Raw genomic sequence first — 27234 nt, 5'->3', positions numbered from 1 at the left:
AACATGACAACTTGGAAAAGAAGAAGGGTTAAATGGTTGAACCTGAATTCCGGGATGTTACAATACCCTTACATTATGTGTTATATGATATATTATGTTATGCATGCTAGAGTGGGCCAGGTATTCATATTAGGACTAGAGTGGCCTGATTTGTGATGCCTTAGCCTAGGAGATTACTGCTGCTATGAGATGCATTGAGAGTGAGTAGGTAGCAGTTAGGAGCTCACGAGAGGTCTATTGGAGGGTAGCCAATGCATAGCGAGAGTAGAGTACTTGCAATCCGGGATCCAAGGAGGAGGACTTGGGGTGAATGTTGATGCGGTGTGGTCAGTAGTATAAGGCCCGTACTACTGAAGACACTGGATCAGTGAGCAGTCCAAGTAAGAATCCTTTGGATATTCGAGGACGAGTAGGGTTGCGTTATCGAGTGCGAGTATGCTCGATCGAGTCTTTGATATTTTTATGTTGTTTTTCAAAGGCATCATGGTTGGGACACGACACACACCTTGGAGCAATGGTGTCAGCGACGAGGAGATCCGTCGATTGATTCATGAGGAGGTGGCTGCTGCCATCCGGGCTGAGATTCCAGAGATGTTCGGGGACATCAAGACCATAGTGATTGAGACCTTTGACAAGCGGTATGCAGCGGTGACTGAGGCTGCGGCTGTTGCAGCTACTACTGCTGTTGCTGCTGCCAGACCTCAGGGAGGTGACTCGTTGTTGTTTTGGGAGTTCAGCAACACGAAGCCACCAGAGTTCGATGGGACGCAGGACCCGATTGCTGCGATGAGATGGATCTATGACCTCGAGGGGTGTTTCTATATGTGTTCTTGTCCAGAACACTTGAGGGTACGGTTCACTCTGAACCAGCTCCGCTTGGGAGTGAAGGATTGGTGGAAGTTCGTGACGGTGAGCTTCACTCTGGCAGAGATTTCTGAGGTGACCTGGGAGAGGTTCACCACCATGTTCAGAGACAGGTATGTTCCCCCGGTGGAGAGGGAACGGTTGATTCAGGAGCTCTTGACCCTCAAGCAGGTTACTGATTCTGTTACAGTTGTTACCAGGAAGTTTCATGAGAGGGCGATGTTTTTACCCTAAGCAGGTGTCTACTGAGCAGGCTCGCATGAGCCGGTATCTGAGTGTTTTGAGGAGAGATATTCGGGAGTTCATGGCGAACTCAACTTACCGGACATTTACTGAGCTCCAGGCAAATGCCCAGAAGAGGGAGATTGAGTTTGAGACTCAGGCCAGGGAGGAGGCCGAGTCACAGAGGATGGATCGGCGGCCGGCTCAGTCTCAGCCGGCAGCCAAGCAGGCCAGACCCGCTGATTCGAGATCTAGGAGCGCGAAGGGCCGCACTTGTGGGAAGTGCGGAAAGAGTCACGAGGGGTCGTGCCGGGTAGGAGTGTGCTACAAGTGCGGGAAGGAGGGGCATATCGCGAGGGATTGCCCCAAGGGATTTTTAGTTTGCTTTCATTGCAACCAGACTGGCCATCGGAAGGCCGAGTGCCCTCAGCTACTTCAAGGAACAACACAGGGATCTGCGCCTGCTGCTAGAGCTACCGAGATTCGACCAGCAAAGGTCGAGGCGCCGAAGGCTCGCGGAAGAGCCTTCCAGTTGACAGCGGAGGAGGTCCGTGCAGTACCCGACGTTGTGGTCGGTATGTACTCTTCTCTCTATTTATTTGAGTCTAGGATATTATGTTTATATTATGTTATGCGTAGGTACCTTTCTTGTCAATTATGTGCCTGCCTTAGTGCTATTTGACTCAGGAGCAAGTCCATCTTTTGTGTCGTTAGCTTTTAGTCGTCATATCAGTATTTTTCGAGAGGCCTTGAGTCGACCTCTGCGAGTTTCTATAGCTAACGAGCGAGCAGTGTATGCCACAGAGGTGATTCGAGGATGTAGACTTGAGATCTTCGGTGTGAGGTTCCCGATCGATCTAATCCCAATTGCGATGGGAAACGTATGTTTCATAGTGGGCATGGATTGGTTGAGCCAATTTGGAGCTATTATAGACTGCGAGCGTCAGTTGGTGACAATTCGAGACCCTAGTGGGGGAGTACTTACGGTGTGCGGTGAGGGTACCCGTCCTGAGTCAGCATTTTGTTTAGCTGCTAGGGCGAGGCAGAGTTTACAACAGCGCTGTAGAGGATTTGTGGCATATGTGATGGACACGCGAGTGGCCGCTGGGAGGCCAAGTTTGATTGATGAGGTCCCCAGTGTGCAGGAGTTCCCTGATGTTTCCCCGAGGAGTTGCCGGGTGTGCCTCCCGAGAGGTAGGTGGAGTTTCGTATCGACTTGGTACCGGGGGCGGCACCTATTGCAAAGGCGCCCTATCACCTTGCGTCGCCTGAGATGCAGGAGTTATCCTCGCAGCTTCAAGAGCTGCTGGGAAAGGGGCTTATTAGACCGAGTAGCTCACCTTGGGGAGCGCCGATCCTTTTTGTCAAGAAAAAGGATGGTTCACACCGGATGTGCATCGATTACCGGGAGTTAAACAAGTTGACGGTCAAGAACTGTTATCCGTTACCAAGGATCGACGATCTGTTCGATCAGTTGCAGGGGCGTCTTGGTTCTCCAAGATAGACTTGAGGTCGGGATATCACCAGATGAGGGTTCGGGATGAGGATATCCAGAAGACAGCGTTCAGAACTCGTTATGGGCATTACGAGTTCGTGGTGATGCCATTCGGGCTCACTAATGCACCAGCAGTGTTCATGGATCTCATGAACCGGGTGTGCAGGCCGATGTTGGATCGTTCGGTGATTATTTTCATCGATGATATCTTGGTATATTCGAAATCCAGAGAGCAGCATGAGGAGCATTTGATGGAAATCCTTGGAGTTCTGAGATCGGAGAGGCTTTACGCCAAATTCTCCAAGTGTGATTTTTGGTTACGAGAGGTCCAGCTCCTAGGGCATCTCGTTAACAAGCAGGGGATATTGGTCGATCCGGCCAAGATCGAGGTTGTGATGAGTTGGGAGGTGCCGAGGTCACCTACTGAGATCATGAGTTTCTTAGGGTTGACAGACTATTATCGGAGATTTATCAGGGATTTCTCCAAGATCGTCGTGCCACTCACCAAGTTGACCCGGAAGGGTGTTGCTTTTTCTTGGGGTCCGGAGCAGTAGACCTCGTTCAAGATACTTCGCCAAATATTATGCGAAGCCCCGGTGTTGGCCCTTCCGGAAGGGATGGAGGATTTCATGGTATATTGTGATGCATCGATATCGGGGTTGGGAGCGGTAGTGTTTGCCCTCAAGATCTGGCGTCACTATTTGTATGGGGTTCGGTGTACGATATATACAGACCACAAGAGCTTGAAGTATTTGATGGATCAGCCCAATTTGAATATACGCCAGAGGAGATGGTTGGACGTGGTAAAGGATTACGATTGTGAGATCCTGTACCACCCGGGCAACGCTAATGTTGTAGCCGATGACTTGAGCCGTAGGGCGGAGGGAGCCCCAATACGAGATGTTTGCATGAGATTGACAGTGATGACTCTGTTGTGGGACACCATTCGTGGGGCCCAGGCGGAGGCCGTAAGACCGGAGGACCGAAAAAGTGAGCGAGTGATCGGACATGTATCGAAGTTTGTTAACGATATTCGAGGACTTATAACCTTCCAAGGTCGGGTTTGGGTACCGTTTGTAGGTGGAACGCGTACCATCTTGATGGAGGAGGTGCACAGATCGAAGTTCTCAATCCATCCCGGGGCCACTAAGATGTATTTGGACCTGAAATAGGAGTATTAGTGGCCCTGTATGAAGAGGGATGTTGCATGGTTCGTAGAGAGGTGATTGACCTGTCACAAGGTTAAGGCCGAGCACCAGCGTTTGCATGGTAAGTTGCAGCCATTAGAGATTCCCAAGTGGAAGTGGGAACAAATTACCATGGATTTTATCACCAAATAGCCGAGGACTGCTAGGGGTGTCGATACAATTTGGGTGATTGTGGACAGATTGACGAAGAGCGCCCACTTCCTTGCCATCGGTGAGAGCTCTTCTGCTGAGAGGTTAGCGGAGTTGTATGTGAGGGAGGTGGTATCACGGCATGGAGTACCAATCTCGATCGTCTCAGATCGAGATGTGCGTTTCACTTCCAGATTTTGGAAGAAATTTCATGAGGAATTGGGTACGAGGCTGCATTTTAGTACCGCATACCACCCACAGACTGATGGTCAGAGCGAACGGACGATCCAGATGCTTGAGGACATGCTTCAGGCATGTGTATTGGATTTCGGAGGGAGTTGGGATACGTTTTTTTCCCTTGGATGAGTTTTCCTATAACAACAGCCATCACTCTAGCATTGGTATGCCACCCTTTGAGCTGTTGTATGGGAGAAGGTATCAGACCCCCATTTACTGGGGTGAGGTAGGGCAACGTGTAATGGGTTATACAGAGATAGTGCTTCAGACGACAGAATAGATAGAACATGTTAGACAGAGGTTGTTGATCGCTCAGAGTCGCAGAAGAGTTATGCGGATAGGAGACGATCCGAGGTTGAGTTCCAGGTCGGTGATTTTGTGCTCTTGAAGGTATCTCCATGGAAAGGAGTGATTCGATTAAGGAAGAGGGGCAAGCTGGGGCCCCGGTATATTGGGCCGTTTAGAGTGATCGCGAGGGTGGGCAGGGTAGCACATCGCTTGGAGCTACCTGCGGAGTTGAATTAGATTCATGATACTTTCCACGTGTCACAACTAAGGAAGTGTATAGCCGATGAGTCGGCAGTGGTTCCACTAGAAGATATCCAAGTGGACGCGAGTCTGAATTATGTCGAGAGACCAGTTGCGATAGTGGATCGGAAGATCAAGGTTCTGAGGAATAAGGAGGTGCCTCTGGTGCAGGTTCAGTGGCAACATCGGAGGGGGTCCGAGATTACTTGGGAGTCAGAGTCGGAGATGCGGGGGCAACATCAAGATTTGTTAGCATACTTCGGGGTCGAATTCTGGTTCTAGCAGGGGAGAATTGTAACACCCCGAGATTCAGGTATATTTATTCCACCCTTATTCTTTGTCAATTTGTCATGATTGGTCCTTGAGTGGAAGAAGCCTTGCAAGTAAGTACGCTGGATGTACCAAAGGGGTACGTTGTGCGTACTCATGCCCTTATTTTGGACGCGGAGTCGCTAAGGTACGTTGTGTTGGGTTTTGAGCATTCTAACACTCCTAAGTGTACATGCAACCCTAAATACCTTGGATCTATGTTTTCTCTATTATACATGCAAATAAGAACTTCCAAGGTATAATCCTAATCTAGCATACAAAACAATGACTATAGCAAGATAGAATACATACCTCTTTGGTGTAGAAAGTCTTCATGAAGCTTGAGAGCCTAGCCCCAATAGTGTGGAAGCCTCAAATGGAATCACAATCACCAAAACACTTAGAATAACTTGAGAGAATTCTACAACTCATGAAATCGGCTAGCCCTTTTACTTCACACTCTAGTGGCCGATTTGGTCAAGAATAAGATGCTTATATAGTTAGGGTTACACCATGTAAACCCTAATTGACATGGCCTTTCATTTCCATGATCCATGGGTACAAATACACCATGGAGCATCCATGGACCATCCTATGGGTTTTAGCCCAACTTGATTATCCATGGAGCCTTAGCCCACTATACAAGTATGGATGATTTACACAATCAACCCATATATTTAATTAGTCTTCTTTTGATCACTTAATTAATCCTAGATTAATTCTTGATCAATACTAATTAAATAATCTTATTATTCTTATTATTAATATACTAGAACTTATAATATATTAATAACCATAAGTGTCTTATTTCTCTCATTATAGTCTACCCAAGTGCATGATGGTATGCAACCCAAATGGACCATGCCGGGTCGGGTCAAGTCTTACCAATTATAGTTATGGACTTAGACATTAATCCAACAGTCTCCCACTTGGATAAGTCTAAAACTATTATTGCGTATGACTTCAGGAACCAACTGGCAATCGTAGCTCTCAAAAGCTTCTGTCGAACTCTGACCTTGTAGATGAACTCTGACCTTTGTCAATGACTTGTGCATTAGATAAGGGATCATATATTCCTCCATTCTAGATATCATATGGACTGAGACATGGATTATAATCATTCTCTCTGTCCATTTGTTGTTTCCCGATTTGCGATTTATGACGACTGACTAATTGAACAAATCAAATCAGTCCTGGCCCGGCCGAGCACTTCCATTTGTCATCATCAAATCATCGAGGGGCCCACAGATATCGCTTTTATCCCGAAGGTAAAAGGAATGGATAAACTTCGACTCATATGGCTTGTTCTACTACTTGTTGAATCATACACAAAGGCACGTTTTATAACACCGAGTTACCGTATGCGTTTTCGTGCAATCAATGTACAACCAACTCATAGTAACAACTCATATCTCTAGGTTTGAAGAATATAAGATATTATCGTCTCATGATCACTTGTGATAAAATCCATGAAGTGATTCCAATGAGCGCGGGTTGAATCCAATACTCAGAACTTATGAGCACTCATGAGTGTTGTAGCCCTTTGTCCAACACCTTAGACCTCTACAAGCCAACCCATGACAGTCTTAATTCATATCTACTTCCAACATATGACCGACTGTGGATGGTTTGAATAACTTAGTCATTCCGGAAGAATAACCTAGTTTATTCGGGAAGTCAAAACATGCAAAGTGAACACAATAATAATTGAATCCAATATGGTATCAACCCTTTGAACATAAATAAAACACCTTTTATTTATCACCATATGATTACACATTATTCATTGTATACTGTTTCAGCTATCAACTTTATTCTTGAATTTAAAACAATAGTTGTCCCATGCTCCAAGCATGTACACTATGTTTTCTTAAACACTAGTCATGCCATACACCAAGTATGCATACTATGTTTGTCTATGATCTTTACTTTGTGAACTAGATCAATTGAACATAACTTCAATGATTCTCTTTTCACACTCCCAAACCCTTACTGCAAATACAAGAATTCCAAATTCATGTCATTTACTAGAATCTGTTAGATTCTAAACTTATATGCATTGATCCTCTTGTAATGATTATGCACAAAGTCAGAAAGACTTGACAACAATCATTACAGAGTATTCCAAAGGAGATCAGCTCCTTGGAAACATCCTTCTTGCATTAAGTTTCCTAATCTTAAACAGATTGAAAATTCTAACTTTGAAACATTTCCAGATTCCATTTTGACTATCACTTCTGAACAAGAGTTGCCTCCTTCCAGATTATGTCAATATGGTCCTTCCAGAATTATCACTATACTTCTAACTGTCCTTGAGCAACCAATCTTTGGTAAACCTTAGATTGTCCTCGACAATTGTTTAATCCTTTTAGTCATATCCAGTTCTAAACCTTTTCCCTTCTTAATGCCCCAGGCATTTCGAAAATTTTAGAACGGATGATTATAGCACATGTAATCGATCCTATATCCAAAGCATATAGGACACGATTCATGATGTCTCACATAAAGACTAAACCAGTCTTTTGCTATAACATTTCCATTTTTATTTGCCAAGTTCTCATAATTCAGATTATGAAAAGGGATGCCGTAATCATAATCGAATTTTAGAACGCAAATAATGGACCCATATACAGAATTTCCTTATGTTGAGCCATTCCAACATGAAATTCATATATATATCCTTGACTAAATGATTAAAACCTCACGATCTAAGCTTATAGATTTGAGATGAAGTATAATTTCCTCTCCCTTAATTATAGCAAAACAACTTTTCCCAATTGAAACCTTTTGTTTTCTATAATTAACATTGCTAACTTGCAATACTTATCATAATTATCATGCTCCCACTAGCTTTGACATGTACTCAGAAATCAACTGACTTCCTTACCAAAGTTCATATTTCTGATACTAGATTGTTTTGATAAAACTTTATCAAAATCATACACCTTCCCTTAGATGGCACACTTGTGTGTCTAAACAATTATGAAGAAGTATGCCGTAATCATAATGGTTAGACCTTTTTGCCATTTCTCACAAGTCCAGGTTAGTGTGCCGGTAAACCACACACGCTCCACTAATGACTTTGAGAATGCAAATATCACAATTGCTATCTAGATAAAATCTACTTAGTGAAAGTGTTTCCTCACCATCATTTTCATGAATCGGAGAGAAACCTTATGACACTTAGATTTAATGGTGTATGTGTTCTTATCCATGTGAATTGTCAAAACCATAGTCACAAGACAGGGATAATGACAAATCCAAAACCATGTGGATTGAACTCAATCTTAATTTCTTGCCACCTGGCAGCTCAAGGGCCTGCCATTGCTTCCAAGTTGTTGTGCAACCAATTGAGAATTCTAAGAACTCATATGCAAAACCAACTTTAACTGAAATGGGCACAGAATATGTCAACATGATAGGTTATAAACCTCAAATTGTGTGCTAGAGAAGAACTTTAGGTTTTATTCTTGATTAGTTCTTGAGACTTTCAAGACCTTTAAGACTCCCACTGTCCTCTTGACATATAAGACTCCCTTTTCAAACATCCAAGAGATAGTGCGGATTCTAATCAAGACAAACACTTCACACAATTGGCCTTAGTTGGTCTTTGTTTTATCCAAAACATCACAACTTACCAATTTCAAATGTACAAGAGTAGAAAACTTTTACTCTTAAATTTGACAAGTGTTTTAAACCTTCTTTAAGACATGTCACTCAAGTTACAATCTTGGAGTATGACTCTAAGACTTGTATTGGAACGAAGTATGACTCATCTTCTTTATTTAACCACTTCAACAATTCAAGTTCCTCTTCTTAGTCATAAGAATGCACTAAGATTTCCTTAGAGAACTAATTGTGCTATGGTTTCTTAATCATTAAGATGATCACAAAACTGATACTAAAGTACTCTCCCATCTTTTCAGATTTGAGAAACTTTTATCTTTCTGCCTAAGTTGATTCATCTTATTCGCTCTGCCTTACATTGGAACCATTTTCCAATGTCTCAGAGTTACACTTAAGCTTGTAAGTATAATCATATTTACTGAGCTTTAGTAAACTATGAGGAATAGTCTTATCAATCTTATGTGGTGGACTTAATCAGTGCACAAGAATGTGTACTCGATCCCTTAGTCCTTCACTTGACTCACACATCCATGTGAACAAGTAATTAGCCTTAATTTTCCAAAACTTGAAAGTTCTCATTCATCATGCTATACAACTTGCATGATTCCAAGTCCCGGTCCAATTGAAACTTGGGTGATGAGAATCTTTCCTTATTTGGTAAATTTTGACATTACCACAAATGAGAGAATCAATTTCATATTTCCACTCTTGCTATTAATGGAATCATATAAGCAACAATTTTTCCCTCAAATGCCATTGTAAGGATATTTTGAAATAAATAAAATAATTTTTCTTTTATTTTAAACTTTGCGGAAAACTTATCCTTACAATCCATATGAAAACTTGTTGTTACCTATTCCTAAGCAATATCTCATAACTCCTAAGAAGTAGCTCAAGAATCCGATCTTCAAACTATGCGATAGAAATCCATCTACGCCATCAGATTCAGCATATTCTTTCTTTAAGTTTCTTCACTTTTCTTTGATTCTTAAAACATCACCATGTGACCCAGTCACATCATGTATCAAGAATCTCAGAATAGAAACTTAACAGAGTTAGATAGTGGACTTTACCTGAAGTAGAGTCAAACTTATTGACTTTAACATCCTTAGGTAAATTTTGGCAGCTTCGCAACCAATGCCCCTTTCTTTGGCAATATAAACATATGAACCCTTTGATAATGGTACACGGGACTATCACAGACTTAGCTTTTCTCTTTACCATTTGGTCAACCGAGTTGACTATGGCCGATCCCTTTCCATTGGGAAGAGAATGCTTTCAGGGATTTCCTGTGTCACTATTGTCAATGTCCATCAAGTTTTAAGGAAGTTGATCTTAACAAATAGATAAGATCATTAAGGGTCCTGTCATAGTCTGTTTCATAGGTGTCCCAAAGGAACTCACTATGTGACTTAGAAAGTGGTTGAACCACCAACTTTCTCAAGACTTTGACACCCAACTCTCCCGGCTTGTCAATATGTGACTACATCTCCAAGATGTGATCACACCTAGACCTTGCCTTGCCAATAGGACCTGAGTGACCTTAAACTTTTCAAGAACTTGTGGGTTAGGGAGATTAGTTGGAGGAGGATAAAGAAGTATGATATCCATGGGACATCATCTTCATTAGGAAACCTTGTTTCAAGAGATTTGGGAAGATCATAGGTATCTAAACCAGACATCTTTTGGGAGATATTCAAGATAGTTGATTTAAAGTCCTTAATATGACACCCAACATGAAATATTAAGGCTAGGACCCAACAAACTATTTTATAACTTAGAAGAGGTATGTCGTAATCCAAGCTATAGAATATTTGAAGGTAGGTGAATGACGATTCACCAATTTCCACCAAGATAAACGAAATGTATTATTAGGTTTTAATTGGTTTTGAAACTCCTAGATCTTTGAGATTCATTGAACTGTTCAAAGGCATGTTTCAATCTCGAGTGTGCCCTTCAGGTTTTGTGACTGGGATGCCGAGGATCACAAAACAAGGTGTGAAGTAACCATGCAAATCACTTGGTACCCTTAATAAATTACCCCTCAATCGATGTGCCGGTTAACCACACACGCTCCATCGATACTATGATAAATATTAAGTCACCCTTTACCTACCTTGTTAAGTCCAAGTTAGTGTGCCGGTTAACCACACACGCTCCACTAACGACTTAGACAAAGTGTAAAGTGTAATTTCATGGATTAGCACCTTATTCACATTTTTCCTAAGTAACTAAGATTGGGTATTATTAAGAGTTTAGTTACTTAGTATTTATCATTAATACTTTTAATGAAAGGAGAATTATAGTCCTGTCAAACCCGTTCGGCTAACGACCCTCCACCAGTCAAGCAAGCGGTGGGTGAGAGTGGACACCCATTAAGTTGCCATTTTATAGGCAACAACCTTATACCCACCTTATAGACCGGCTTCGTGAATGAGGCGTACTAGCGGTAAGACTGACTTTACTCTTATACATATATATATATATATATATATATATATATATATATATTATTAACTTATAATATTATAAAGTATAAGGGTTGAATTTTAACTTTTAAAATTCTAAGGGCTAACTTGGAATTAAAGTATTCATAAGTGAAAACTTTTCAAATTCCAAAACTTGAGGGCAAGTTTTGAAACTATTCAAAACTAATTAATTCCATAACTTATGTGTTTAAAGTAGTTTTAATCCAAAACTCTTCAAGTTCCATAACTTGAGGACAAGTTATGGAAGACTTTAAACTAATAAAAGAACTAACTTTTTCTTTATTTTATAACTTATGGATTTAATTATGGTTACATATTTTTCTTTAATGAAGTGACTCTTGAACTTCCATAACTTGAGGACAAGTTATGGAGTCATAAAAAAAATATTCAATGACACAAGACTCTTCATTTTGTAACCATTGCCAACTTTTATGAATTTTATGAGTCTTTAATGTGACTCTTCATGTAACTTGAGGACAAGTTACACAAACACATTTTATACTCAACTCTTAGATTAAAATGGATTGAAAACAACTATTTCAATTAACTTTTCTATTAATCTAAGCAACTCATAAGAACAAGATAATTCAAATCAAACTTTTTCATGTAATTAGTCTAAACCTTAAACTAATACAAAACATGAATCTATTGACAATTATCTTTGAAAATGGATTAGCATGAACATTACCACATCAAAAAAAAACAAGTTTATAAGTTCAAAAACAACTTAGGGTAATGTTCCTAGTCCATTTCTAGCCAAAAACGTCGAATATATGCTGTCTGGGGCTCCTACTCGGCGAGTGCATGAACCTACTCGGCGAGTAGGATGATTTTACTCATGGACTCGGCGAGTTCATCAGTGGACTCGGCGAGTACAGTGCCCAGAAAGCCAGAAAATCGAGTTTTTCAGCATTTTTCAACAATTTGCATCAAGTATAAGAGAAAGCAAGCCTAGGCTCTGATACCACTGTTGGGTTTTGAGCATTCTAACACTCCTAAGTGTACATGCAACCCTAAATACCTTGGATCTATGTTTTCTCTATTATACATGCAAATAAGAACTTCCAAGGTATAATCCTAATCTAGCATACAAAACAATGACTATAGCAAGATAGAATACATACCTCTTTGGTGTAGAAAGTCTTCATGAAGCTTGAGAGCCTAGCCCCAATAGTGTGGAAGCCTCAAATGGAATCACAATCACCAAAACACTTAGAATAACTTGAGAGAATTCTACAACTCATGAAATCGGCTAGCCCTTTTACTTCACACTCTAGTGGCCGATTTGGTCAAGAATAAGATGCTTATATAGTTAGGGTTACACCATGTAAACCCTAATTGACATGGCCTTTCATTTCCATGATCCATGGGTACAAATACACCATGGAGCATCCATGGACCATCCTATGGGTTTTAGCCCAACTTGATTATCCATGGAGCCTTAGCCCACTATACAAGTATGGATGATTTACACAATCAACCCATATATTTAATTAGTCTTCTTTTGATCACTTAATTAATCCTAGATTAATTCTTGATCAATACTAATTAAATAATCTTATTATTCTTATTATTAATATACTAGAACTTATAATATATTAATAACCATAAGTGTCTTATTTCTCTCATTATAGTCTACCCAAGTGCATGATGGTATGCAACCCAAATGGACCATGCCGGGTCGGGTCAAGTCTTACCAATTATAGTTATGGACTTAGACATTAATCCAACACGTTGGGCGTACCCATAGTTACGTCGGGCGTACCCGGCCCAGATGCAAAACCCTAATAAGACTTGTGCACTATTTAAAGGATGCTAAGGCTCATTTCTCAGTCTCCATATTAGTGAGTAAAACCCTAAAAGAGAGCCTTCCATCATCCTTAGTGAGTGTGTGTGTGTGTTCTTGGAGCTAATAGTGCCTTGGTGTGTTAGTGAACAAGGAAGAAAGGAGCTTGTGGAGACTAAAAGCTTGAAGTGCAAGTTTGGATCTGAGATCTACAGAGAAAGGAGCTGCATTTAGAGGTATAAAGTTCAAAACATTCCTTTTCTTTTTGGTTTGTTGTTGCATGTGCCATTTCTAGGGTTAAAAACCCCAAAGGTGGAGACTTTATGAGTGTAAGGTGCTCCATGGTCCGAGATTTGTCCCTTTTTAGTAGTATTTGTGGTCTAGATCCATAAAGTTCCCATCTTGGTCGTTGATAGGAGGTCATGCTTGAGTATTATGCTTTCTAGGATTAGAGAATGGAATGTTTTGGGTGCTAGTGACTTATTCAGCCATGCAAAGGCTTAAAGTCATCGAATTTATGGTTTAAGAGGCTTAGAAATGGTCAGATCTAAAAGTTGGACGTGGGTCTTAACTGTTTAAGACCTCAAGAGCTGAAGGGCTGAAACTGGGTATTACGCCGGGCGTAATTTCAATACGCGCAGCGTAGGGGGTGGCGCACCTCGATTCTCTGAAGGCACCCGGTACGCCTAGCGTACATGTTTGGTACGCGCAGCGTAACCCGAAGGTTTGACTTTTGTTGACTTTTAGGGTTTGGTCAACTTTAGGGTATTTGAGCCATGTGAGGGGTAAAATGGTCTTTTACCCTCATTAGAGTATTAAAAGAAGGGATGGTCTAGCCTTGGGAAATGTGTTGATGCTAAGTGCTTATTTCATATGATTAGGCAGAGGCTAGATCTTATCCCACGGAGTCCGAGATTTCCGAGATTTATGAGTCACCGAGCTACACGAGGTGAGTCTTTTCAATATACGTTACCTAGAGTGGTATTTTTGTGGACTGGAGGGTCTTATGTGCTATGTATGAGATTATGTGAATTTATGTGCTATGTCATATTTGTATGTTATATGATTCTATAGACCGGACCGGAGGGTCCAACGATATAGACCGGACCGAAGGGTCCAACGATTCAGACCGGGCCAGAGGGCCCAACGAGCTATGACCGGACCAGAGGGTCCAACGAGCTACGGAACTGGAGGGTCCCACTGAGACACATCGACCGAAAGGTCGAATTGTAGCCTCAAGAGGCATATGTGTTGTATGCGGTATTTTAGGGAACTCACTAAGCTTTTATGCTTACAGTTGTTGTGTTTTGTGTCTCAAGTACTAGCGAGGACCGTGGAAAGGCACCAGCATAACCCATACACATTAGAGAAAGGATTTGATTCTTGTGATCTTGGGATATGTTATGTTTTGATAACTATTGTTGAATACTTTTGAGAGTATTTTTACATAAATTTGGTTGTTGAAAAATGAAAATTTTGTTTTGAAAATCTCATTGTTACACCCAAGGACCATGATATTGAACCAAAACCAAGCAAAATAACCCCAAAGGAATATCTAAACAACTATAAGGCAAGGTTCAAGCTTTATACCTAAAAAGTGTCGTGGATGAGGCAAGGATTCTGGATCTATAAGCTCTTTCTTGAGTCTTCAAGCTTTTCCTTCTTCCAATGGCTCAACACACACCAAAAACACCCAAAATGGCTCACAATCACTCAAAGTAGCTTTAGGGTTTCGAGATTTAGGGTTAGGACAGTGGAGGCTGGAAAATGAGGCCAGCATTAAAGGTTTAAGGTGTTTAAATAAGGTGAAAAACTCCGAAATTAGGGTTTCATTTTACCCAGCCAACTCGTCGAGTTTATATCTCCCAACTCGCCAAGTTGGTCAGCAAAATGTGTGGTCCACAATCATCCCGCTTGACGAGTCTGGGGCCTCCAACTCGTCGAGTTTCTCTATAGAAATGAATAATTTATAAATTAAATACATACCATGAATGAGGCGTTACAGAATCAGGCACTAAGCGACTGTTCTTCTTCATCTATGTCATCCGATTTCATTCTTCATCCATAGCAGAAACCATTACAACTACTAGTCTAATTCTGATTATCGGTTCTTTCTTCTTGGCTCAGAAAGGCTGAATTCTAAAAGGTTAAAAGGTATGTTCTTCTTCGGTTCTTCCTTTGATGCTCTATTTCTCCATAACTGATAATTCTCCATTTTTGAATGTTGATTATCTATTATTGTGAATTTGTGTCTTCTGAATTGTGATAATCTTATAATCTATGATAAATTTTGTTATTTTGATTAATCGTTAAGTTGATTTTGTTTAAACTTTGATGTAGAAAGTAGAACAATCTTGACTAATTCTTCTTTCTTGATGAAGGTTAAATTTTTTATCAGATTTTTTGTATTATGAATTTATATTAAATTTTTTAGTTATGTTTTCTGAATAGTTTGGATTATTGCTCTTATTTTGACAACGAAAAAAGAAAATCAATGGATTTATTTGAAAGAGACAAATCTTCTCAACTTTGAAAGCTAAAATCATAAATGTTCCCCATTTCCCCGTATTCTTTAACCATTTGACATAACTTTTGATACATAGTGATGTTAGGGTTAACTTTATTCCTTAAATATATTCACAAAAAACATACACATAAAAAATTAACTACGTCATTTAAACTTTTTAGTTTATTATTGTCAGTCTCAATCCCGGATAAAATATGAGGGTTTATAACACTAAATATAGTAAGTACAAAAGGGACCCAAATTTTTTATTTGCTTAGAGTCCCAAAAGTGATTGAGTTGTCACTCTTAATCCTGTCACGTATATACTAGCATATGTTATGACTAACATTACTAAATTTACTATCATCCTATCTAGAAATGGTTTTCACATTGGTGGAACATTTATTACCCATTTCACAATGTACGATGTTAGATAAGACCTTTACTCATCCAATTAAATATATACTAGGCGTAACCTCGCGCGTTGCGCAAAAATGCATCTAAGTGGTTAAAATAATTATAGAAAAAAAAATATAAATATGTTGAAATTTAAGTTTTTAGTCATGTTTTGTGCATTAACCGAATTATCAAATAACATAAAAATTCATCAACTTATATTTTGATACTATCTAATATAGTTCATACCTTATAAACTTTACTTTTACTTTTATAATATCCAATATATATTACAAGTTTTTGTATAACATTAAAATAATCTACTTTTCTTATGTCCGATAATATTTTTTGGATAAAATAAGAAATAAGTTGTTTTGAATGAGCTATTAATAAACCATACTGAACTAATAAACTTTGTATTACACTATTTATATTACACCAAAACATCGAAGGTTTCATATGTGAACTTTCAAATATTAAACAATGAAATTAAGAATAAAGTCATACAAAATATACCATTATACATAAATGTCATCAAGTGTTTTAAAATAAGTCAATTAGTAAATATGATATTTAATTTTAATTACATATTTTGCAAGGCGTACGTTTGACTTTATGTTGGTGTGCCGATAATCATCTTCCTTAATTTGTACCTAAAAATTAAGGTGAATATGAATATAAAATAGATATTACTAAGCATTAATATAAATAATTAAAAAGGGTATGTGGATCTCGTACCACCAGTTAAAGACAACATACCTCTCTAGTGGTATCGATTCCTATGTGAAATTGAAGTAGTCATTCTATATACACCTTGTTTTCTAATTACATAAACAAATATGAGTAACCAAACATAAAAATGTTATCTTTATGTAGAAAAAATATTTTAGTTAACTAATAAATTAAATAATATAAGTATAAGAGTTAGGAGGTTCAAAAAATTAATATTTTTATTAATCAATCAATTAAGTAAGACATGTTGAAATTTTTACAATCATTATTAAAAAGCATTTGAAATATTAGATTTTAAATGAATTTTTGTTGAAGTGTTTTGACCTCTATTATAATATATATATATATATATATATATATATATATATATATATATATATATATATATATAGAGAGAGAGAGAGAGAGAGAGAAGAGAGAGAGAGAGAGAGAGAGAGAGAGAGAGAAAGAGATGGAGAGTATAATATATGTATAAGTTTTAATTAATTATCTTTTTGAAACGGTACAATTACAAAACAAAACAAAAAACATATTTAAAATATTTAATTAAATATTTTTGACATCACCCTATATAACATATGATAAATATATTAACGATTAAACCACAATAGACAACGACTGTATTACAATAATCCAAAAACGAAAAAAAATATAAAAACGAATTAGTATAACAAACTTAAAAATTAAAAGCTCCAATATAATAGCATATCTCCAAAAGTGGTCATAAGACCTCAACCCAACACAATAACTTTTAAGTTTGTTTTCTTTCTAAAATTTATATAGGATTTGTATGCATGTCTTCCCAAAAGATTGGTCTTTTTATAGTAAATTTTTCATTAAATGTTAATTAAACATAATATAAGTTATAAAATTTTTGAGTGTTAAATCATAATTAAGAAAACTTTTGAGTTGCATTAGTTAAAAAAAAGGGTTTCAAATGAATGTGGTTTGACGAAGTTAAAAACGGAGGTTTCAAATGCATGAGATTCAAGAAAAAATGCTAGCTTTATAAGTATATATGATATATTAAATCCTATGGGATGTTTGAACAGTAAATTTTTAACATTCATATTTTGACCCCATACTTTTCTTTCCTTCACATATTTGCCATAGGAGTTTAGGACTTTTGGTTTCTACCTCTACTTTTTAGGGGGTTTCACAGTTTTCATCCTTTAACTTTTAGAGTTGCAATCTCCATCCACAAAAGTATGTTTAATTGTTAATTTAGTCTCTGTCTTTTCCAATATTGTTATATTTCGATACCTTTTCCAACATTATTTTATCGATGTTACATGTTTTTTTAAACTATCACTTCGAGTCATTTTTTAGAAAATTCTAAATTCTTTTCAATTCATGCAAAGCATGAGCTCTTTCCTAGTTTAGATAGTATTAAGATTAACCATCAACACGTCACATTTATTACTTTAATGAATTTCACTAAAGCAAAAATTGTATTTGGGTTTGGAGAGTCTTGTAACGATACCATCTAGACCAACATGATGCATATTTATAAGCTCTCCATACCGGAAAGTTCACAAGTGTAGAAAACGATTTGTCTTGCCGGCATTTTCACCCATCGGAATTTTGGCCGTGGGTATCCCTAGATACCATTCACCTACTATTTAATTTATAGGCTATGGTATTGTTGTTGTGGGTTATCTAATCACAAAATATTAATTTAACCAAAATCTTTTGTTTTACCATCCACTCTTCCCTACCCAACATTATTGCGTCGGTCTCTCTCTCCACTGCCACTATAACCTGATTTTTGTTATCGATCAACCATCATTGTATTCTAATACGTCATCGGCCCTACCTGTCCCCTCGGCAATCCCCAATATCTCTCTCTACCTTGTATCTATTCATTCATCATATCCATCATGGGTCGGGTGGCCTTCCTCCCCAATTTGTCGCTTTCTTTTTCAACCCCTTCCTCATTTCCCTTCTTCCTCCTTTGAATTTTCTTTTAACAGCAGTCAACCCAGTCTTCATATTAAGGATACCCATTTCTGTCACTTTCTGCATATACCGCTATAAATTATACAAGATACTGTCGGTGACTATCATCTTCTTCGCCTTCCCCTTCTCCTGCGTCTGAACTCATCAAAACCATGCCCAGACTCAATTCCGATTCGACTCGCAAAGGGTAACTTCACTTTTTGTTCGTGATTCAGTTTTTTGTGTCTAAAGTTTAAGCATTTATTCTTTTCTCTTATTGACTGATAACTGTTTGCTTCTGTTTTAAACAATGTGGGTATGCTTGATTCAACCATATATTCTGAAAAAAGTATAAAGGATGCATGTTGATTCCAACAGTTGTTACATTCGGACTTCGTTTTGTGGACATTCTCCTGTTTCGTTTTCTAAAATCTGCTAAGTTTTCACAGGATTTTTGTTGAAAAACCGATTTCTCTTTCTAATTTATTTCAAAATCGATTGACCCCGTTTTGGTAAATGGGTCCTCTCTCTTTTGCTTTGTTGATAAGATTTGTATGCGATTTTATTTATGTTGCAGTGATTCTGGGAATTATGGGCAGAATTTTAATGACCAACAGGATGTACTAAATATGTCGCCGACGCCTTCATCTTGCAGCTTATCTCCAGTTAGTTTTTCTCTTTTATACATGGCATGGCATGGGTTTTGCATTAAAATACCTTGAAATCGATTTGAATGGTTTAAGATTTCAGAAAATTTTCACAAACACTTCAAATTCCAATCACCCGATTTGAATTTTTTTTGTTTGTTGTATTTGTATGTAGTCATATGTGGAATTGGTTGAAGAGATAACCTCCATTGAAACAGAAATACTTCATTTAGAACGGCATCTGCTTTCACTCTATCGCACAGCTTTTAAGCCACCACATCGTCACAATACAGACGAAACGCCGGAATCACATTTTCCACCCATTTCCGATCAGTCATGTGACAAATTGAAGACAAATGATCAAATTCCAAAATCATCATCTAGAAGAAAAAGTGGTCATCGTAGCCTCGGTGATCACCTTGGAACTCCTTGTACCGATTTTGTCCTTCCTGATAGACTTTCTGAAGACATGGTGAAATGTATATCATCTATCTACTGCAAACTTGGGGTTGGGGACCCAAATCAATTTCATCAAGGACCTTCTGATTCCTCTGATTCATCATTATCCTCTTCGAGTACAATATCTACCAAAAATCTTTCTGATACTTGGAGTACATATTGTAATCAGGAAAGAGGGCCATATGGGGATATGATACAAGTCTTGAAAATAGGCTTAGATGATGATACTTTCAATTATGCTGCAAAGATGCTAATACATTTCAGGTAAATGATTTTATTTTTGTATCTTTAGATTTGGTTTTCCGAAAGGGTTTTTTTTTTTTTTTTTTTAAATATTTTTGAACTTTTGTAGAACATTGGTAAAGAAACTTGAGGACATTGATGTTGGGAAAATGAAGCGGGAACAAAAGCTTGCGTTTTGGATCAACATTCATAATGCTTTGGTGATGCATGTAAGTCATTTAACTTCACCCTCCAAACATTTTTCGTGCATTATTGAAACTAGAGTAAGTTACATTTTTGGTCCCTGAGTTTAGCTATTTTTCCCAGTTTTGGCTCCAAAGAGTTTTTTTCTCTGGCAAGTTTGCCCTTATTTGAGATTCTTGTAATGTTTTTGGTCCCCATTCCATGTAAAATTTCTAATTTTTTGGATTCCGAGTGTAGTTGATTTTTGCAATATTGGTCCTAAATTTTGTAAAAGGGACCAAAAATGTTACAAAAACCTGAATATAGACTAAAATTGCAAGAGCTACCAAAATTGAAGTTTTCAACTACACTCAGGGACCACAAATGTAATTTACTCTAGAAAGATTTTTTTAACCCTATCTGATTTTATTTTTTTGTTTTTTTGCAGGCACATCTAGCATATGGAACTCATAGCAATTCAAGAACCAATTCCATCTTAAAGGTAAAACTTATACCATTCTATATTTTGGGTAAATTACAATTTTCGTTCCTGTAGTTAGCAGATTTTTACAGATATGATCCGGTTTTTTCATTTTAACCTATTTCGTCACTCTTTTAGTACCTGAAGTGGGCACCTTTAATAGATGAGCGTTAAATGCATGTAAAATGACCATTTTGCCCCCTTGATTCAGGCAACTTATAACGTGGGAGGACACTGTATAAATGCGTATATCATACAAAGTTCTATATTAGGAATCAGATCACACTTTAGAGCCTCGGTTTGCTTCTTATCTTTATCTCACCATCTTTTAAAATTATGAATTTTTAACTCATTTTTAATAGCAACTTACTTTGTGAACAGTGGCTACACTCATTGTTATCCCCAGGGAGAAAATCGGCAACAGTGCCTCAACATCATGTTTATGCGATTGAATACCCTGAGCCTCTTGTCCATTTTGCACTCTCTTTAGGAACATTCTCTGATCCAGCGGTATGTACATTGACAAAACTACCCATGGGGTTGTTTAATGTTTTTTTCCCCATGTATGGGTAAAGTGGTTGAATGGATAAAGTTTTTCTATACATAACGTTTGATCATTTGACCCTTAAAAGCCAAAAAAAGTTTGAACAATATTCATCAAATTTGACAGAGTATTAATCAAATATTAATGTAGGTTCGAGTGTACAAGGCGAAAAATATATTTGGGGATCTTAGAGTTGCTAAAGAAGAGTTTATAAGATCAAATGTCCATATGCATAAAGAATATTCAAAGGTATCTGTACCTAAGATCTTGTACTACTTTGCAAAGGATATGGCGTTGACTGTACCTGGACTTTTGGAGATGGTCAATGATTGCCAACCAGAAAGTCAACGGAGAGTAATTGAAAAAAATGTTAGAGGGAAAACTGACAAGTATGTTTGTTGGTTATCACAAAGTTCCATATTTGGTTATGTGATTCATAGAGATGCTATTGAAGGAAGAGTGTTTGTTTGATATGTATTTTGCTGTTTCTTGCCATATTGTGGTACATATGAATATGATGCGATATAGGAGGAAAGAGGTGTACAGAGTTTTCAAGGATCTTGATGTCTGTTGTTTCATCTTCTGATGGGGTTTCTTCTTTTTCTTAAACACCCTTATTAATTATTACGTGTATTTTTTTTCGTGTGTCAAAATGACATGGAACGCAATACTTTCTTAGTCTTGAGAGTGTGACACTTGTTTTTAGTGGTTGTTCCGTTCTATCATATAAATAATAATAAAAAAATAGGTGGTAGAGTTTAAGGTGAACTGAATCTTGTTTGTATTTTGTTGGCTTTTAGTGGAATAGAATTGCAATATAATTTCTCATGTTTTTTCTTTTTCTTTTTTTTGGATTGTAAATAACAATAGTCTGAAACTCCAAATTATGCTTAATTTATTTTCTTTGTAGTTTCTTCATTCGTGTTTAGTTTAAAAAGAAAATATTTGAATGAAGATAATATAAAGTACTAATAAAGTAATAATGATAGTAATGATAACAATAAAAGGGGAAAAAATGCAGATATAATTATAAATAATATAAATGATACTACAAGACTGATAAGAAAAATACGATAACAGTAAATAATAAATAGTTATAATGAAAAAAATTAGTTGCAAATGTTCTACTATAGCAATTGGTAATAATAATAATAAATATCAATAAAAAGAAACGAACATATAAAGAAAATAAAATAATTTGCACCCTAAGATGAATGCAGTTTCCTTCAAGCGGTGTATTCTCAGATTTCAAGGGAATTCAGTTCCTTGATATTTTCAATCAGAAAATGATATGAAATTTGGTTAAATGAAAAACATCTTCCTATTGGATTTAATCGAATCCCATCAAATCTAACATGCTCTTGCTTTTAACATGGGGCCTCTAATCATGCCAAACGGAAACACACTCAAGTGGAAGAAAAAAAAAAAGTAGTTCAAATGAATATCTCAGGAAACCTGTTCCACAAAATAGTTGGATTTGACAATTCTAAGATTCAAAATCTTTGCTCTCATAAAATAGTCTCACGCACTAAAAGATTGTGATTTGACAAATCTTAGTTCTTACCCAACGTATATTTCAGCTTTTTGAGAAATTGCCATGATTTTGAAAACATGTCAAATATATCTTCTTATTTTTCTAAAAGCCAAGAATTACGATGAAACAACAAAATCCATCCAAATTACTAAAAGTAAAACCGACATAGCCTATGTCATATTCAGCTTGTGACAGAAAAAGAAAAAGAAAAAAAGAATAAACCGGATTTGATTAATTTGTTATAAACATATAAACTTAGACTCTATGTATTATATTCTAAATAAATCACCAAAAAGCATCTACAAAATTTCAGTGAGTCAAGTCAATCAAGCTTGCACTTCCGCAGGCATTTAACCATCAACGAAATCACCACGTACAAACCTCCTACCTGCACCACAATCAGCACTACAACAAAAAAAAATAAAAAAATAAAAATAAAAATAAAATAAAATAATAAATTTAAATAAAAAGTCAACACTTCACACCACCTCCACTTTCTCAATTTTCATTACGCTTTGTGTTTGGTTTGCAGATTCTGATGGATTCCAATGGAATGCAAGATTCCGTTCCATAGTATTTGTTTGGTTGCCAAAGAGATGGAATTGAAAATCTTTTTTTTTTTTTTTTTAATTTCATGTTTGATGGATTTCACCATTTCTTCTATGGGAGGGTGGAAGGAAAGGTATTCAATTCCTTTCTTCCTAAAACACCACTATACCCCCCTTATATAAAAGACTAAATTACAAATTTCGTTCCAGTGTTTTCTGTTTTCCTTTTCTTTTTGGTTCAAGTCCACAGATGAAACAGTGATATAAGAAGAAAATTTTCAAAAAGTTTCATTTTTGGGCCTATAAACAAAAAAAGCACAGGGCCCAAATTTGCAAATTTCTCTAAATATATATATATATATATATATATATATATATATATATATATATATATATATATATATATATATATATATATATATATTGAAGTATAAATAAAGTTTCAACCAACCAGCTGTGCCTTCCTTTTTTTTTTTTTTATAAAAAAAAGAAAAAGGTAAGGGTAGAATCGTAATTGAAAATATAATAACATACCGGTTACAAAAAAGGAGAATAAGATAGCCAAGCGATGTCTTGTAAGCCATGGTAAATCAACTTCAAGAAAACAGTGTTGTTGGGGTAATTGCGTCTTTTTGGTTTTGGTTTGAAGGTCAAGCAATGATGTAGTCACACTATTAACAACCTCACCACTTACGCCTCTCACTTCAAATCTCAAACTCACGGGTTTTGCCTCCCAATCTACTTGTATAACTCCAAAATTAGGTTGTCCTATACATTATACATTATACATTATAAATTATAATTTAAAAATTATATATAATGGATTAAATAGGAAGAAAAACGGTGACAGACCGTAAGTGCATGATTTGTATTTGCAGTTGTTGTTGATAACTCTCATGGTGGTAGGTGTAACCCATGCCAAGAATCTCAGCCCAAAATGTAGAAATGAAGGGATCACCTTCTCAACAGCTTGGGTAAGACCACTTGAGGTGATGTCATACAACGGATACGTGGTCCCACAATCGAATCTTGTTATTTCTCCAAAATGTACATCTCCACTTATGAATACAACCCCATCTCTCTGTTATATTAATAAATAAAAATTAAAACTCTCAAATCTCAATAAGAATAAAAATATAAATACCTTGCTATCTGATATCATGTTAAAAAGACGTTTTCTGTCGCTTGGAAAACGTCCCCAGCTCTCCATGTAGAATAAAGGACCCGTACATGCTGAAAGATTTGATACAACCTGAAATTTAGGCATCCATTAAACCTCTAATTGTATTCTTTGTGATTGTATTTGGCATAAATGATAAACTGATGATTATTTGTGAAATAAGAAAGTTATATACCTGAATAGATGAACCAATTATTGTTATTGCTGAAGGTTGACCGTTCAACTCCTTTTCTAACCACTTCCATTGTGCAGTTCCCAAAATAGTTCCATCACTGCGTAGGGGGTCTCTGTGGTATCTAGTATCCAAAAGAATCACCTAAACCCAAATAAGTCAGATACACATACACTACGCATCTATATATTGATAAGAAAAAAAAAACAAATCCAGTAATATATAACAAATAATACCTTGATCTGTCTACCCTCAGGACCAAATGTGTAAGATGCATAAACACCAGCCTGTTTACGTCTACAAAAGCAAGCATCCCCATTTGAGTAATTATCAACAATAACATGGAAAGTGGAAACTGTTTTTTTTTTTAAGCAGTATTTACCTTGGACTATCATGGGGTTCATCCAAGAAATCCAGCATAAGCTTTTGATTGGTATCTTTCCCTTTAAATTCTTTCCCAGCATCATTCAATCCATAATCATGATCATCCCAAGTGCCAATCACCTACAATGTACTTGCACCATGAAACAATACCAAAACTCAGTGTTAATGAAGCCCAAAAGTTGTTTAGGAAGTAAAGAAGCACCTTAGCAATCTCACGGAGACGGGAATAACCATGATTCTTCTTTGCAATCTTGTATTTCTCTTGCATTTCATCCACTGAAGAAGGAACAAACCTAGGAACGTTCTTCCATGGCCCAATGGTTCTCTCATTCCCAAACAATTTAAAAGGCCTCCTGATATCTCCATATATATTATCCCCAAGCCAAATGAAAACTTGGGGTTTGAAATTTACTATAGCGTCCCATATAGGCTGCAAATAAGAGATTAAAATTCGTATTAGCCCTATACCCTAAAAAAATACCCCTTTCTTTTTTCAAAAATACAAGCTCTACCTTCATTTTCAACTTCAAAACAGGTAGTTATGTATAGATCATTTTATTTGCAGTATCTATTATAGCATACAGTTTTTGCAGTCGGCAATTGATGATTGAAAAGCTTTTGTATTCACGTTCAATTTCCATATCAAAACTAAACGTTTGACATTAAAATCAAAATCGTTTGACATCAAAAAATCAAACTGCACTTCTTTTTGTTCTTCCTCGGGCTAGTAATACACTAATTTTGTCATGAGAACAACGGAATTCTACCTGTGGAGAGGTCTGATTAGCGCAAGAACCAAATGCAATTCGAGAGATGAGAGCTTCTTCAGGAGCAGCAACACTGAAACTAAATGCCGTTGCTATCACCATCCACGTCAGTACCGTTGCCATTTGTTCAAGTTTCTACAACTACTGTTATGGAATACGATCAAGAAATTTAATTGGTTTGAGTTTTATGGGAAAGGGGGGTTTTGTGATCGACGTCGATTGTAGGCGGTTTATATAATGATGAGAAACACAAAATGCACTGCAATGCAAAACATCAATTCACCACCTTGTGTACTCTGAAAACGGAAAAAAGGAAAGTGCAAAAGCAAAGCCCTTGGGTAATTGGGTTAGATCTCCTTTCTAGGATCTTTACCCTGGTTTGTTTTGGTGCGTTTTCCCATTTTATATTTCAAGCAATTTTTTTTAGCACGGAAAATTATATTCAAGTCTTAAACTTGTAAAAAAAATGTTTTATCGTAACTTCATTTTTATATATAGATTGAAATATGTTTATATAAATTCAACATTTATTGTATGGTGTAGAATTGTAGAAACCAATTAGAATTAAAAAAATAGATAAATCATTAATTAAATAAATAAGATGATTTGGTAATTTCATTTAAAGATAATTTCCAAACAAAATTGCAAAAAACAGTCCTTGTGGTATATATTTTTTTAAGAAAAATATTCAAACACTAAATTTTTAGATTGATGGTACTTTTCAATATTTGTATTTAGTTTTGGTCTTGTCCAAATTGAAAAAACTATTAGTATATCATTTTTTCTTAATTTTAAAGATCTTTTAAAGTATTTAATAAATCTTAAGAGGAAATGGTCCATTTCTCTTTCTCCTACCCAAATCTATGTGTTTATTTGTAAAAACTCAAGAACACATACATACACGCTTTATATTTTCTAGGATTCCTAAAAAAACACACAAAACACAAATACACTCTTAAATCTGATTGTGTTTATGTTTCACTATCAGAGGAGATTGCTACAATCAGTCGTCTATGATGAATACTCATATACAAATCGATTTTTGGGGATGAAAACCTACACACAAATTTATTTCTAGAAATGAAAAAACACACATATATACATAATGAGTTCTATAAACTAAAACATGCAAAATGATATACAACATCCTGTATCGAAAGTTTTTTATTTCGAGATTTTGGACAATAAATGGATTAAGTAAAGGCTTTGGGCTTCAAGAGAATAAGGTTTAGACCCTATTGGATGTTGATAATATTGGTTATACAATTCGAGCCCTTGGTTTGTTTTTTGGAGTCGAAGGGTAAAACGGGAAAAGTGATGTTTCAAACTTCTTTCTTGGAATAAGGATTTTAGTTTGGTATGTTTTAAATTAAAAGTAATTAGATAGGATTGTGGGGCTCTTCAATACATTTATGCGCATATAAAGATTGTTACATTTGAATGTTGGTAAGCTTTCCTTTTTGTCCTTTATGCAAAAAACTTTACATTTTGTGTAACAGCCCAAAAATCATGAACAAAAATTTCATTTTTAAATCAATACTCAATCCATAATTATAAAATCATTCATTCATAAATAAAGTCATTATATCAAATCCGAGTATCATTTCAAAACATATTCATTTTATCAGAGTAAAACATCCCAGGCTA

General features: G+C 36.6%; 2 protein-coding genes across 3 annotated transcripts; one reads left to right on the top strand and one right to left on the bottom strand.

Annotated features, from left to right (window-relative positions):
* The first annotated feature begins 18391 nt into the window (after window positions 1-18391).
* LOC145085880 (uncharacterized) lies at window positions 18392-21770 on the top strand. 2 transcript variants are annotated; one of them, XM_079023557.1, is made up of 8 exons: window positions 18392-18674; window positions 19044-19131; window positions 19289-19836; window positions 19925-20024; window positions 20426-20479; window positions 20670-20756; window positions 20840-20968; window positions 21153-21770. In XM_079023557.1, the coding sequence occupies exons 1-8, from the start codon at window positions 18640-18642 to the stop codon at window positions 21471-21473; spliced, it is 1362 nt and encodes a 453-aa protein (XP_078879683.1). In that variant the 5' UTR covers window positions 18392-18639; the 3' UTR covers window positions 21474-21770. The 2 variants fall into 2 exon arrangements, with proteins under 2 accessions (XP_078879683.1, XP_078879685.1); XM_079023559.1 differs by having other exon boundaries at window positions 18817-19131.
* An 882-nt stretch (window positions 21771-22652) lies between these two features.
* LOC145085879 (Calcineurin-like metallo-phosphoesterase superfamily protein) lies at window positions 22653-25952 on the bottom strand. Its single transcript, XM_079023556.1, has 9 exons — window positions 25588-25952; window positions 25023-25250; window positions 24819-24940; window positions 24673-24733; window positions 24440-24580; window positions 24229-24336; window positions 23937-24165; window positions 23619-23852; window positions 22653-22941 (listed from the first exon to the last, which is right to left on the bottom strand). The coding sequence occupies exons 1-9, from the start codon at window positions 25708-25710 to the stop codon at window positions 22859-22861; spliced, it is 1329 nt and encodes a 442-aa protein (XP_078879682.1). The 5' UTR covers window positions 25711-25952; the 3' UTR covers window positions 22653-22858.
* Window positions 25953-27234: the final 1282 nt, after the last annotated feature.

Source organism: Lactuca serriola, chromosome 2 (assembly GCF_051521515.1).
Source record: "Lactuca serriola cultivar US96UC23 chromosome 2, Lser_US96UC23_V15, whole genome shotgun sequence".
NCBI lineage: Eukaryota > Viridiplantae > Streptophyta > Magnoliopsida > Asterales > Asteraceae > Lactuca > Lactuca serriola.
This window is presented reverse-complemented; position numbering and strand designations above follow the sequence as displayed.

What these genes read in the sequence shown, in the direction of transcription:
- LOC145085880 (XM_079023557.1), top strand. Translation starts at nt 18,640, where the DNA reads ATGCCCAGACTCAATTCCGATTCGACTCGCAAAGG. An exon ending in AAGATGCTAATACATTTCAG is followed by an intron (nt 19,837 to 19,924) that starts GTAAATGATTTT and finishes GAACTTTTGTAG; the next exon opens with AACATTGGTAAAGAAACTTG. An exon ending in GAACATTCTCTGATCCAGCG is followed by an intron (nt 20,969 to 21,152) that starts GTATGTACATTG and finishes ATATTAATGTAG; the next exon opens with GTTCGAGTGTACAAGGCGAA.
- LOC145085879 (XM_079023556.1), bottom strand. Translation starts at nt 25,710, where the DNA reads ATGGCAACGGTACTGACGTGGATGGTGATAGCAACGGCATTTAGTTTC. An exon ending in CTAATCAGACCTCTCCACAG is followed by an intron (nt 25,251 to 25,587) that starts GTAGAATTCCGT and finishes TCTTATTTGCAG; the next exon opens with CCTATATGGGACGCTATAGT. An exon ending in ATACAAATCATGCACTTACG is followed by an intron (nt 23,853 to 23,936) that starts GTCTGTCACCGT and finishes TATAATGTATAG; the next exon opens with GACAACCTAATTTTGGAGTT.